Source organism: Sapajus apella, unplaced genomic scaffold (assembly GCF_009761245.1).
Source record: "Sapajus apella isolate SASKATOON/1434 unplaced genomic scaffold, GSC_monkey_1.0 scaffold85, whole genome shotgun sequence".
Classification (NCBI taxonomy): Eukaryota; Metazoa; Chordata; class Mammalia; order Primates; family Cebidae; genus Sapajus; species Sapajus apella.
In genome coordinates, this window is record NW_022437025.1 from 8,627,994 (window position 1) to 8,641,382 (window position 13,389).

At 45.1% G+C, this 13,389-nt stretch overlaps 1 protein-coding gene across 3 annotated transcripts in view; it reads right to left on the reverse strand.

Moving 5' to 3' along the window:
• SLC2A9 (solute carrier family 2 member 9) overlaps nt 1-13,389 on the reverse strand; it is a 229,987-nt gene that overhangs the window by 56,202 nt on the left and 160,396 nt on the right. For all 3 annotated transcript variants that reach the window (XM_032254204.1, XM_032254205.1, XM_032254206.1), the window contains 2 exons: nt 3,743-3,844; nt 1,117-1,192 (listed from right to left, as the gene is read on the reverse strand). In XM_032254204.1, coding sequence (XP_032110095.1) covers nt 1,117-1,192; nt 3,743-3,844 — 178 coding nt within the window. The remainder of the gene's footprint in view (nt 1-1,116; nt 1,193-3,742; nt 3,845-13,389) is intronic.

Consider the following 13,389-nt stretch of genomic DNA (forward strand, 5'->3'; position numbering starts at 1 on the left):
GTGTGTGTGTGTCTGTGTGTCTGTCTGTGTGTGTGTGCTGTGTGCATGTATGTGCACCTGATGCTCTCCTCGACCATTCCATGGCCCACCTTGCCATCTTATCATAACACCCCGATATCCTGAATGGACACATTCCATCCACCATGAATGTGATAGAACCTAGAATGTAATGCCCATGAGAATCAGCAATGTAAAGGGAGAAACAGAAGTTCAGTTCCCTTTGTTCCAATAGAAACTTAGTGTTGTTTTTATCAACTGAGAAACACAACCAAAGAAGAGCCATGAACATCATCCCATGGAGAGAATGCATGGCCGTGTCAGACCCTGCCCCGAGCCCACCTTCTCAGTCCGACCTTGGTCTCTGCTGGAGGCCCCTGCTGGATGTGGGTGCAGGGCCGGGGATGGTAGGATTCTCAGTTGCACTGCATCCTTGTCATTGTACAGATGGGGAAACTGAGGCTAACAAAGAGGAGAAGTCTTTCTTATTGACCCATGGCTAGGAAATAGATAGCAGAGCTAGAAGTGAGTCCTGGGTAAACTGAGGCTGGGATACTCTAGCCGCACACTCACACAGGTGCCATGTAAGCTGGTGGTTGGGGCCTGGGCCTGGCAGTCAGGCAATTCCACCTACTCACTCGTGCAAGTCACCTTCCATCTCTCTCTTGTCTGGAACTGTCCTGAGCCTTACATGAGTTCACACAAGTCAAGTTCTTAGCCAAGTAAAACACAAAATCAATGATTAATATGTCTTAGACATGGCCATGATTATTGCCACATCTTTCACCCTAGACCGTGACTCCTCAGGCACAGACTATGACTTGGTTGACTTTGATTCATCACAAACCAGGGTCGCCTCTGGCTCAGAGCCCACCAGTGTGAAGTGGGATGTCATCCTCCACTCATCTTCAGGTGAGCACATTGCTCACCTTCTGTGGGGGAGGCCATAGACAGTCAGCTACAATTAAATTAGGCCAAAGGGAAGGCAGCAGCCACACATCCCCAATCAGGCTTTGCTTCTTCTGGGCTCTGAGCTCCCCATCTGCATGAGGAGAGTCCTCCAGCTTGGCGATGCCATGAACCCCTGGGCAGGGCAGTGAGGAGGGAGAGGCACCTTACCTGGCCCACTGCAGAAGGAGGCGATGATGGCCAGAATGCACACGATACTCAGATAAGGGATCCAGGGGGCACGGTCCTGGGAGAGAACAGGGAGTGGTCAGGTGAGGAGGTGATGGTGTCCAGAGGACCGGAGTTTCCACCTCAGCTCCTCCTCCATCCATCTGTGTGACCTTGAACAGGTCACTTGATGTGCCCAAGCCCCAGTTTCAGCATCTATAACATGGCGACAATGGTAATCCTTCAGACATTCCATCCGCTTATTTTATAGCTGTGATGAAATCAGAGGAAGCCGGTGATGAGTTTTACATAGTCCTGGCATACAGGAAGTGGTAAATAAATGAATAACTCACATTGATTGAGTGCTTAGTTTGCAGCAGGCAATATGAGAAATTTTCACAGCTTTATCACATTTATAAAAGTTGTCTCAGTTCCTGCATTATTATACAAAAGACTGTATTTGTACCTATGCCATGCTGCAAGGTGTGAGATGAGTTAATTCATTTCACGGAATGTGTCTAGAGAAGCTGTCACTCATCTGGGGGGTGGGCGGCTTGGTGCTGGGTGCAGAAGGATGTTTGGGGATTGCTCCTACTCTAGCAGCTGGATGGCTGAGCATGAGAACACAGCGTCACCAGTTCTGAGTGTGTGGGGTGCCAGGGTTCCCCAGGAGAGGCCAGCTGACCTCAAGGGAAGGTAAGAACCTGCGCTTATCTGTGTAGGCTGAGCCAGAGTCATCCCAGTGGGAAAGGAAAGGAAAGAGGTTCCAGGAGGGGGTTCAGCATACACAAGGACACAGAAGCCTGAGAGGGCACCATGCGGGGTTGAGCTGCAAACAGTCTGGAATGGAGGGCAAGGTGTAGAGAGGGCAGACAGAGGAATGGGGAACTTTTTCCTTCCCCTTGTTTTGTGTCCAAATCTATTAGCTGTAGGGGTTGAGAGGAGCTTCGTGGACTCTTGTACAGTGTAAGGCTTGCTTCGGCACCAATCACTCACTCACTCATGCAGCTGATTGGTCTTAGCTGCCCCTGGGTGCCATGCACTGGGATGGGAGGTGGAAATGCAGATATGGTACAGGCATGACCCTTGCCCTACACCACACACTCACTGTCTATTCAGAGAGAGATGCGTCAACAGTGAAAGTCAATGGTCTGCGATAAGTGATCTCACAGCTTTCCCCCTTGGGGCTTATGGGAACACAGGAGAGGGCACCTCACCCAGACTTGGAAGCAAGGGGAGGCTTCCTGCAGGAAGAGGTGTCCAGGAGTGTCCAAGGCTTCCTGAGTCCAGAAAGCAAGGAGAAGCTAGCCAAGCACAGGAAAGCCTTAGGAGAGGAAGCTGCCAGGCCCCCTGGGGAGCTGCCGGGGGCAGGGTGTGGGGCACTGGGGGAGACAAGTATGGGCCAAGCCAGGAACAGCGCCGAAACCTTGTGAAGTGAGGCTTAGATGGGGTTCGTGGGCTTCAGGCTTCGTTTATAAACTTCTGGCACAAGTTTCAGAAAGACAATGGCCTGGAACATTGCCCAGCTGGCTTCCTGAGAACTTCGGACTGTTAAGATGGCTGGGCTCCGGACAATTGGGGCCTGGCTGTTAGGAAGGAACTGCATCTGCAAGGCACATTGTCCCTGAAGGCAACGCTTCCACCTGCTGCGGGTCAGCGTGCTCGCCAGCCCCACCTCTTCGAAGGGCACCCATCAGATGCCACCATGATAATAGTGGCTTTTTCTAGAAACATTTGGACCACTAAGACATTTGACAGGTGATCAAAACATGCACCTATCAATTTCCAGGTGCATTTTTGAAAAATGCAAAGATTGATCAAATGCTGTAACCTTGTTTCACATTTCCCATGGCACCAAGATGAACTGGAGACACTGAGGCAGTGTTCAGTGCATCCTAGCCTGCCACTTTCTGGTGGTGTCGCCTTGGGCAGCTTATTTATTTACATTTATCCCTCAGTTTCCTTATCTCCATAAAAGAAAGAAATATCAATGCTGTAAGGATGAAGTACATCATCGCCCCTCCTCCTCCATCTACATCCACTGAGTGCTTGTGCCGAGCGCTTTCTGTGTTTTCTCATTTCATCCCGCAACACCCCTGGAGGAATGGATGACTGTTCCGTAGAGATGAAGCCCTGAGAGGAGCTGACTTGCAGAAGTTTCACTACGAGTAAGGAAAGGCCAGAGTCCACACAGGCTGTCTCGCTCCAGAGCCACCATTTGTAAAATTTTGACAGCTGTGGAAGTGGCTGGTATACAGCATCTGGCACTCTTGCTGGGAGGTGACAGCTGGAAGGGGCATCTTAGGGCTATCTAGTGTAAGCTCTTCTATTCCACAGACGGGTGAACTGAGGCTCAGAGAGGGAAAGTGTCTTGCCCAAGATAACTCAGCTCATCGGCAGTAGTGACAGGACCAGAAGTCAGGTCTCTCATCTTCCAGTCCAAGGACCCCTCACCAAACCCTCTCCCCGAGGCCCCGAGCAGCCCCAGAGCTGAGATGCCCTAGGGAGAGCTTTATCACAAGCGTTGTCTGTAGAATGATGAACCGACAAATCAAAGGCCCCAAAATCATGAAGCCAGAGGCCAGCTTCGTGCTTATGTCCCTCAAGTGTGACAAGCACATCCTCTCACCTGCAGGGTCAGCGTGATGGTGAGGGTCCCAAAGAAGAGGGCCATCAGCCCAAAGCCACCAATGAGAAGGGGTCTCCGTCCCAGACGCTCAATGACCAAGCCCTAGTCCAGGGTAAAAGAGAGAGAGAGAGAAAGCTATTATTCCATTTCTAGCCACAACAGGGGAACGTGGCACTGGGAACCAGCAATGGCATTGTGATTAAAAACTGCCTTCGATGCTAGACAGCTAGGCCACCATCTTCACGGCCACAGCCCTAGAAGCAATGGTCTTCATGAGAAAGGAAAAAGTGAGGGGGAGAAAGTCAAAGTTCCTGAGCACCTGCAGGGTTAATATGAGCATCTTTCCTCCCAATCTTCCTTGCTAGGGTGGCCTCCTCAAACAGGGAGTTTGGGAGAAGGAACTGGATGGATATGGTCACCACAGCCCTTCTCCTCCTTCAGAGCCAGCCTACATGGAAGGCAATTCCTCTGTGTCTCCATGTTGTGGGTTTCATAGGGGTAGGCACCCACAGCAGGGCACAGGAGTGGGAGTAGGCAGAGAAGCCCATGTTGTTTTCCACTCTGCATTTTTTGGGGGAGTCAATTTCATTGTGGAAGTGATGTGGGGAGTCCCCGGGGAAGTCCCTGAAGCTGTGTCCTCCAAGCCAGCTTCCCTCAGCCTAGGACTGTCACTGACCTCCATCTGGCTGGCCCCTGTCCACCTGGTCAGGAAACAGCTCCTCAACTGCCAATAACTGAAAGAGTAATTGTAGCCAAATGTCAGGGGTGAGTGACAGCTGCCTGTCTAAAGGGTACAGGTATTGATCGACTTAGGACCTATGCAACTTACGACCATTCGACTTTATGACCACAATCGCTAGCCACGGCTGCTCCACTGTGGATTTTTGGAAACACTACAACATTTTGATGTGTATCAAGAATATCGCTACTGCCTGGTAGGCTGTGACGACAAAGTGCATGAATGGCATCTGGAAAAATTGTGTTAAGCGCTATGTTAATGACAGTGAACATGAACTTGAAATAATTCGGGAAAAAATAGTAAAGCTCGCTAAAGACCTTTCTTTGGAGTGTGAAATGGAAGATGTCGAAGAGTTGCTAGACAAAGAATACGGAGAACTTACAAATGAAGAGCTAATCGAACTGGAAGAAGAAAGAGTGGCGGAAGAAGAAAGAAGAGAAGCAGAGAAAGAAGAGGAGGAGCCAGAAAGAAAGTTCACCACTAAGGGATTATCAGACGGTTTATCTTTGCTGAATAAACTTCTTATACATTTCAAAGCAATGGACCCAAACATTGAACGATTTGCAAGGATTGAATGGATGGCGCACGATGTGTTTCATCCGTATCGTGAAATTTATGAAGAAAAAAATAAACATACAATTCAGACAAAGCTCACCATGTTTATGAAAAAACCAACTCCTGTAACCTCAACTGCTGCCTCAGATGATGACATCAACGATCCGCAGCCAAGCACCAGCGGCCAATAAAATGTTTCGTACATGTTTATATATTTTGATATGTTTTGCAATTGGGAAAATGTTTCCTATGGTATTTTTTACACCTGTATTTTGTATTTTTGTATGCACCTGTATTTTGTAATTTTGTATGTTTTGCAAATATTAAACCAGTTGTACTGTAATGCAGTGTTTTACTTAAACCTGACGAATGTAAAAATAAGAAACAAAATGGTGTAGAGATGATACAAATGGCATAAAATGAACAAAGAAAATTATGATATATAACAATAATGAAAGAAAATTATGATAAAATATGACTTAAAGATTTTTATAACATCATTTCACAGTACTGTACATATAGCCTACTCAACTTACGACCAAATCGTGTTACGACCGGTCTGTCGGAAACAGTCATGGTCCTAAGTCGAGCACTAGCTGTATAGTGCTGTGGTCCACTGAGCGCCTGGCCACGTGGTGCTGCCTGGGACCTCGGACCTCTAAGTCACCTAGGCATGAACGCTGAGGGGACCGGTGGGCACCAGCCCAGAAAGTCAGAGGGCTGGGAGGTAAAAGTGTCTGGCTGATGACTACGTATCTCAAAAAGCATCCAAGACTTCTGGTCAGAAATGCCTTTCTCCTGTTGCCTAGGGGAGAAGGGCAGACTCAAGCCTCTAAACCTGGCCTCCTGGAAACTGGGCCCAGTGGTATCCAGAGGCACATAAGCCTGAAGATGGGTGACCTGAGCTCAAGTCCCGGCTCTGCCACTTAGCCTTCTTTGCACCCAGGACAGGTTACTCAGCTTGTCCAGGCCTCAGGTTCCCCACCCGGAAAATGAGAATGATAATACCATCTTTGCAGGGGAGCTGTGAGATAAAGGGAAAGAACTCACAGTGTCTGAAATAGACACATGAACAAAAGAGGTTGCTAATAAACGGCACAAAGTATCTTATTGATTTTAACTAAGGAATGCCCTGGGGGCTCTGTCCCCAACCCGTACCTGTAGCTGGCTGTGTGGCCTTGAACAAGATAAATAACCCTTCCATGTATTAATTTCTCATCTTTTCTGATGTTAACAGAGTTAGTCTAGATATCAATAGCTAATGATCGTTTACTGAGCACCTACTATGTGCCAGGCATTGTATTAAGCACTTTTCATGCATCAACCTGTTTAATCCTGACAATAACTTTGAGTAGGTTTTATTATTTGCTCCATTTTACAGGTTAAAAAAAAAACAAAGCAGAGGCTTTGGAAACTAGTACAGGTCACATGGCTGGCAAGCAGCAAAGCTGGGGTCATCTATAAAATCTTTTCTGGTTGCAGAGAGGTTAAATTTTCTTGACATTAAACTAGAAATAGACAATGCCACCACTTGGTAACAGCCCAGTGTTCCACCTTCATGTCCAGCTCCTGGACCCGAAGAAGGAAGGGCACTGATCACTTTTGCGGCCCTCGGAGTTCCTGGCTCTCTGATTCTTTTTCTTCACTTGAAGGCCAGGCACCTTCATCTTTGCTTCCCCAGAGCCTAGAAGAATACCTGACAGGTGTGGTGTAAATGTTTACGGAGGGAGTCAATGTCTGTCTTATTTTATTTTATTTTATTTTTTTTGAGACGGAGACTTGCTCTGTACCCCAGGCTGGAGTGCAGTGACTTGATCTCAGCTTACTGCAACCTCCGCCTCCTGGGTTCAAGTGATTCTCCTGCTTCAGCCCCCTGAGTAGCTGTGATTATAGGCGTGCAACACCGTGTCTGGCTAATTTTTATATTTTTAGAAGAGACAGGGTTTCACCACGTTGGTCAGGCTGGTCTTGAACTCCTGACCTCCTGATTCACCTGCCTTGGCCTCCCAAAGTGCTAGGATTACAGGCGTGAGCCACCATGCCCAGCCTGTGTCTGTCTGTATAAGTAGGCAGAATGATTCTTATTTGCAGAGGAGGACAGTAAGGTTTGAGAAAGCTGAGGGACAGTAACTTCACTTGGTGGGAAGTGGGAAGGGAAGTCAGGCCAAGCAAGAGTCATGAAGGAAGCAAAGACCGGCAGCTTCTAAGAAAGAGAGAGGAAGGGAGAGAAGAAGAGAAAGAGGGAGAGAGAGACAGAAAGAGAGAGAGAGGCCTGCATTTAAAGTATCCCTTCCCTCTAGGCCCTCATTAGCTGGGCCTCATCAAAGGGGAGACACTGCTGGGGCTGCCGTGCCAGGAGCAGTGCAACATGAGCGAGAGAGCTGGGTCCCAGTGCCAGGAGGGTCCCCTGGAAAGGTGATGGGAGAAAGGGCCCAGAGATATCAGGGGCTTAGAGAGATTATGAAATTATGGGCCCAGAGAGATTATGCTGATCTCTGTGTAACTCAAACTAATTTCAGTGTGACAATACAACACATGTCAATCTCAGTGTAACACATGTCAATCTCAGTGCAACACATGTCAATCTCAGTGTAGCACTCTCAGTGATCTGGGCCCAGGATCAGAGGCCAAGAGTGATTATGGGATTTATCAAAAGTCACCCGGGGCTAGCTATTCAGAGAGAAGGAAGTGGGATAGATGCTGTTTCACACCAAGGTGCCGCTGTAAACCGTCCACACGCTTGGACTCAGTCACTCACCTTCTGGGCATTTATCCTAAGGAAATGGATGTTTGGTAAGACGCATGGACGAGGATCTTCATTCATGTGTTATGTACACTAATGAGGAAATAAAAATAATCTAGAAATCCATCAACAATTCAATTAGTTAAATAAATACTGGAATATTTCAATAACAAATATGTAGAAATTAACATAATTTAAAAGAATTGTAAAATTACAGAAAAATTCTCAGGGTACAATCTTAGGTGAAAAGAGTATCTGTATTTACTAAAACATGTAGTTATATAACATAAAGTATACTATTTTAAGCAAATACACCCTGGAAAAATACATGTGGAAATAGTTTATAATGGCTAACTCTGGTTGGGGGAATATATGATTACTATTTTATTTGTCTGTCAGTTTTCATGATTTTCTATGGGGATTTTTGACTTAAAAACACCAAAAGGTAGATTTAGTTGAAGCATGTGGATGCAAGTCTCTGTCCCCTGTATTATGCCTTTATTCTTTCCTAACACCAAGTATTTCCAGTACCCATACTGGCAATTTTCCGTAACTACGTAAAGTATGTTTTTGGTACAATCTAAGGATGTTACAGCTTTTCTTGTGGCTAACAGGACAAAGCCCAAAGTCAAGCTGTCACTGCGAACGAAGGCTGTTCATAACTGGAACACACAGGAACTTTGTCTCCTAAGCTTCTTAGGGGAGTTGGATTAACGTATCCAGTGACCTGATGCTGAAATGACAACAGAGCGTGCCATGGAAGAGCATCACAGCTGCTGGGAAATATTGTCACACTGAGATCAGCACATGTTACATTGTTATAATGAGATTAATATGTGTTATACTGTTGTACTAAGATCAGCATGTGTTACATTGTTACACTGAAATTAACATATACGGTTACTGTCTTCAGTATTTTGAAGTTTTTTTTAAAGTTTCAAGTGCACCACCCACAAGTTCAGAGTCAGAAAGTGTGCTTACAGAAGTCAGTTGAGAACCATTTTCTTACACCATGATGCTGATGTTCAAGTGCTTTGGAAGGGGTTGGGTGAGGGGCATGTGGCTTTTTGTTTCATTTCCCTAGAGTCTCTTGATGAACCAGTAACCTGAGCCAATGAAAAGCTGAACACATTCTCCCTGATTTGGAAATGATCTTTAAAGATGGTCTAGGAAGACACCAGAAAAACAGCCTTGAAAGAGAAAGAAGGAATAAAAACCACCCTCCCATCCTAGCAGGCGGACACAGTCAGTTTCCGGGCTCTGTTCTTCCTCCCCCCCCGCTCGAAGTCCAGTTAAAGTGCACCCTGTCGGAAGCGATTGGAGCGACATGGTATTTCCACTTGACATTAAAATCATGAGTGGAGACATTAACTCAGATGAACAGCAGACTGAAGGTTACTGATGTCAGCTGGGGATGACTGTCAGAATCCTGATGCTCCCAGGAAACCCCCTCTGGGGACTCTGGAGCCATGGGGTCACTCATACACTCAACAGCCATTCACCCAGCATCTAGTGCCCTTCCCCACAGCGCTGGGGCCTCTGGTGAAATAATAATGGGAGCCTTTTGTTCTGGTTAGGATTTTAAGAAGGAACTTTATAAAGGTATAATTTTCATTCAATATAATGTACCCATTTGAATTGCAAAGTTTGGTATGTTTTGACAAATTTATATGCCTTATAACCACAACTGCAATTAAGATATTGAACATTTCCATCACTTTCCCAAACAATCTTGTGTCCCTTCCCCCAACCCTAGGTGACCTCCGATCTGCTTTCTAGAACAGGGATTCGATTTGCCATTTGTAGCATCTCATATTGCTGATTACAGTGCTTTTGAGATTCCTCCTTCTTGCTGTACATATCAACAGTTCTTTTGTATTGCTCATCAGTATTCCATTGCATAGATGTACCAAAATTTGTTTCTCCATTCACCTGTTGACTCAATAGCTGTTTCCTGTTTTCGGCTCTGAGAAATAAAGCCATGGTGAGTATTAGTATTTGAGTCTCCATGTAGACATGTGCGGTGATTTCTCTTGGGTAAATACGTATGAGGGAATGACTGGGTTGGATGGGTAAAACCTTTATCGGAAACTGCTAACCTGTTCTCTGAAGGGGTTGTGCCATTTTACATTCTCACCAGAGGTAGACGAGCCTTCCAGTTACTCCACATCCTTGGCAACATGTGGTATTTTATCAACCTGTTAAATGATTGTCACCCTTTTGGTGAACACTGGTATCTCGCTGTGGTTTTTAGTTTTGATTTCCCTGATGACTAACAGTGTTGAGCATCTTTTCAGGTGCTTTTTGTTGTTTTAGATATCTTATTTAGTAAAGCATGTGTTCAGACACTTTGTTCATTTTCAAGCGGGTAGTGGGTCTTCTTGAGTTTTAAGAGTTCTTTATATATTCTGAATTCAAGTCCCATCTCCAATGTTTTATAGGTGTTTTATACGTATGTTCTCCATGCCTGTGACTTACCTTTCTATCTCCTTAACAATACCTTTTAAATAGTCACGGTTTTTAATTTTGATGAAATCCAATTTATCATTTAAAAATGGTTTGCGATTCTGTATCTTTCTTATCCTAATGCGGCAAAACTTTCTCCTTTGTTTCTAGAAATTTTAGACTTTAGCTTTTATGTTTAGATACACGGCCCATTTTATGTTAATTTTTTGTATGGTATAATAAGGGTTGCCATTCACTTTTTTTCATTTAGGTATCGACCTTTTATGACACTATTTGTTGAAAAGACTGTCCTTTCCTCATTGAATTACTTCAGCTACTGTTTGTTTCCTGGACTCCACTCTGTCCATTCCGTTCCATTGATCTGTGAGGCTGTCCTTATGCCAATCTCGTGCTGTCTTCATTCCCATGTTTGAACATTGTTACAGCCCTTACTATGTACCAGGAATGGTTCTGAATACTTTACATATATTAATAACTTAATTCTGATAACATTTTCTTGGGGTAGGTGCTATTGTCATCCACTATTATATCCAGAGCTTGAGGCTCAGAGAAGCTTAGCAACCTGGCTAAGGTTGCACAGTGAGTCAGAATTTAAGTCTAGGTACTCTGGCTCCAGAGTCTTGCTCTTAAGCCTTGTATTCTACTTCCTCTCTCCAGTGTTTCGGAGGCAAATACACATCCACATTTATCAAAAGAATATGCACATGCTCCCAAAGTTATTCTCCCTTCATTTGTGTGAGCTGCCTGTGGTCACTGAGAGCCTCCAATGGCACTGGCACTGGGGCACGGATGAGACAGAGCCAGGAGTCTCTGCCCTTGGGGAGATTTGTGGCTGAACTGCATCCTCTCAAAAAATGAAATATTGTAGTCCTAATCTCCTATACCTAAGAATGTGACGTTATTTGGGAATAGGGTCTTTATTTTTAGGTAATTAAGTTAAAATGACATCATTTGGATGGGCCCCGATCCATGATGACTGGTGTTCTTGTTAAAAGGGAAAGTGTGGACACAGAGACAGACCTGCACACACGCCTGTAATCTCAGCACTTTGGGAGGCTAGTGGGGGGGGAGGCTGTGGTGGATCACTTGAGGTCAGGAGTTCGAGACCAGCCTGGCCAACGTGGTGAAACCCCATCTCTACCAAAAAAAATAAAAATACAAAAATTGGATGGCCATGGTGGTGCGTGCCTGTAATCTCAGCTCCACGGGAGGCGGAGGCAGAAGAATTGCTTGAACCGGGACACGGAGGTTGCAGTGAGCCGAGCTTGTAGCACTGCATTCCAGCCTGGGAGACAGAGTGAGACATTCCATCTCAAAAAACAAAATAAAACAAAACAAAACAAAACATCCAAAAACCAAAAAACACATACACAGACAGAATGCCATGTGAAGATGAGCCAGGGTTTGGGATGATGCTTCTGCCAACCAAGAAGCACCAAAGATCACCTGCAAGTTCCCAGAATCTGGGAGAGAGGCACGGGGCATCCTCCCTCGCAGCCCTCAGGAGAAATGAGCCTTGCTGATGCTTTGCTCTCAGGCTTCTGGCCTCGAGAACTGTAATACAATAAATTCCTGCTGTTTAAGCCACACAGTTCGTGGTATGTTGTTTTGGCAGCCTGGGCAAACCAATACAAGGAGCTAACGTCTGATGAAGGGCAGGGCTTGTAATGTTGTCTGCTAACAGATTGAATGTATGTAAAAATAGAAGGAAGGTACTCCCAAATATGTACAATATTATATGTCAATAAACAGAATTTTAAAAAGGAAGAACTGGAGGGAAGGAAAATATTGCCTAAAATTTCATTTATTTCAAATGTATCTCAATTACAGCTTCCAAATCTGATTTAATGTGCTTTTACATTATTTTACATACACTTGGTTTACTGCTTTTTGTGTATATTGTATTCCATGTGAACATCTCTCTATATAAACTGCATGCAGTACTCAGTGCTTGGCAGGAGTTCCTGACTTTCTCAGGGCTACAGTGTCCTGCATGAGTTTCTTCCTGTGCAAGTGTGAGCCTTTTGATCATAGAAGACGCCCCATTCTCCATGTCCAACTCCAGGCTGGGGCCTTTTCTAATTCTGCTGATTTGCCTAATCCCTGTCCTTGCCTGGCTTGATCCTTCTGGGTCTGTGGGTCTTGTGGACTTACTGTGCACGGGGGCCCCAGAAGGCTATCAGAGGGAGCCCTGTTGGTGGGCCCTGCCTCCCTCAGGACGTCCTATCTGACTGCTCCCTGAAGGGAGACCAGCCAAAGGCAAGAGCGCCCTCTTTAGTCAGCTGGTGTGATTTTCCCAACAGGCTTTACTTGAGCGGTACTCCACTGAGCAACCATTAATGGTGTTGAATGAATGACAACTATCATTGCCATTTCTTTAAATCTGACGCAGGACACACACTCTCTCTCTCTCTTTCAAATTTACATGTTAAAGCAACTCAGTGAGCCTTCCCCTAATAACTCAGCCAAAGCGGTGGAGACAACTGAAACTCTTTCAGAGAGAAATGTAAATGCTGGGGCAAGATGTGGCCCAGATGAGGGCCAGCCCCCAGGCATCCCTCATGTTTCCTAATCTTGACACATTGCTCTTTGTCTATATTGTATTCAATGTGTATTACAATATTTATCATGATTAAATAAAGTGTATATAAGAGGAGCTCCTGAGGAACCCTTGACACAGGAGCAATTATTGACTTTCTAGTCGGAAGCAGGCTACTGTCCAAGTTTTAGCACCAAAAGGATAGGGGAAAGGAGCAGGGAATGGTGTGATTATCACTGACTCAGCTCCCTCAGCAGAGAAAAGAGGCCAAGGTACATTATTCCATCTATTTTATATTACAAATTTTAGTGTCTCCAATTCTTTATTATTAAATATGTTGCAATGTAAAAAAAAAGAAAGAAAGAAAGAAAAGAAACCTCACATTCCAGTATTACTGTCAGCTGCTAGTGATTCTGTTTTAAACATGCAAATGTTAATCTCTACTTTTCACAAATCTCTCTCTGGAAAGAAGCCAAGACCTTGGAAAGCTGTGGTTATTGCAAGTTAGTGAAATTTTCAAACTTATGTTCAGAGGACAGAGTGCCAAAAATAATTTTCTGTTTGAGACAGGCTCTCTCTAAATGAAAAATAGAGAATAATTCATT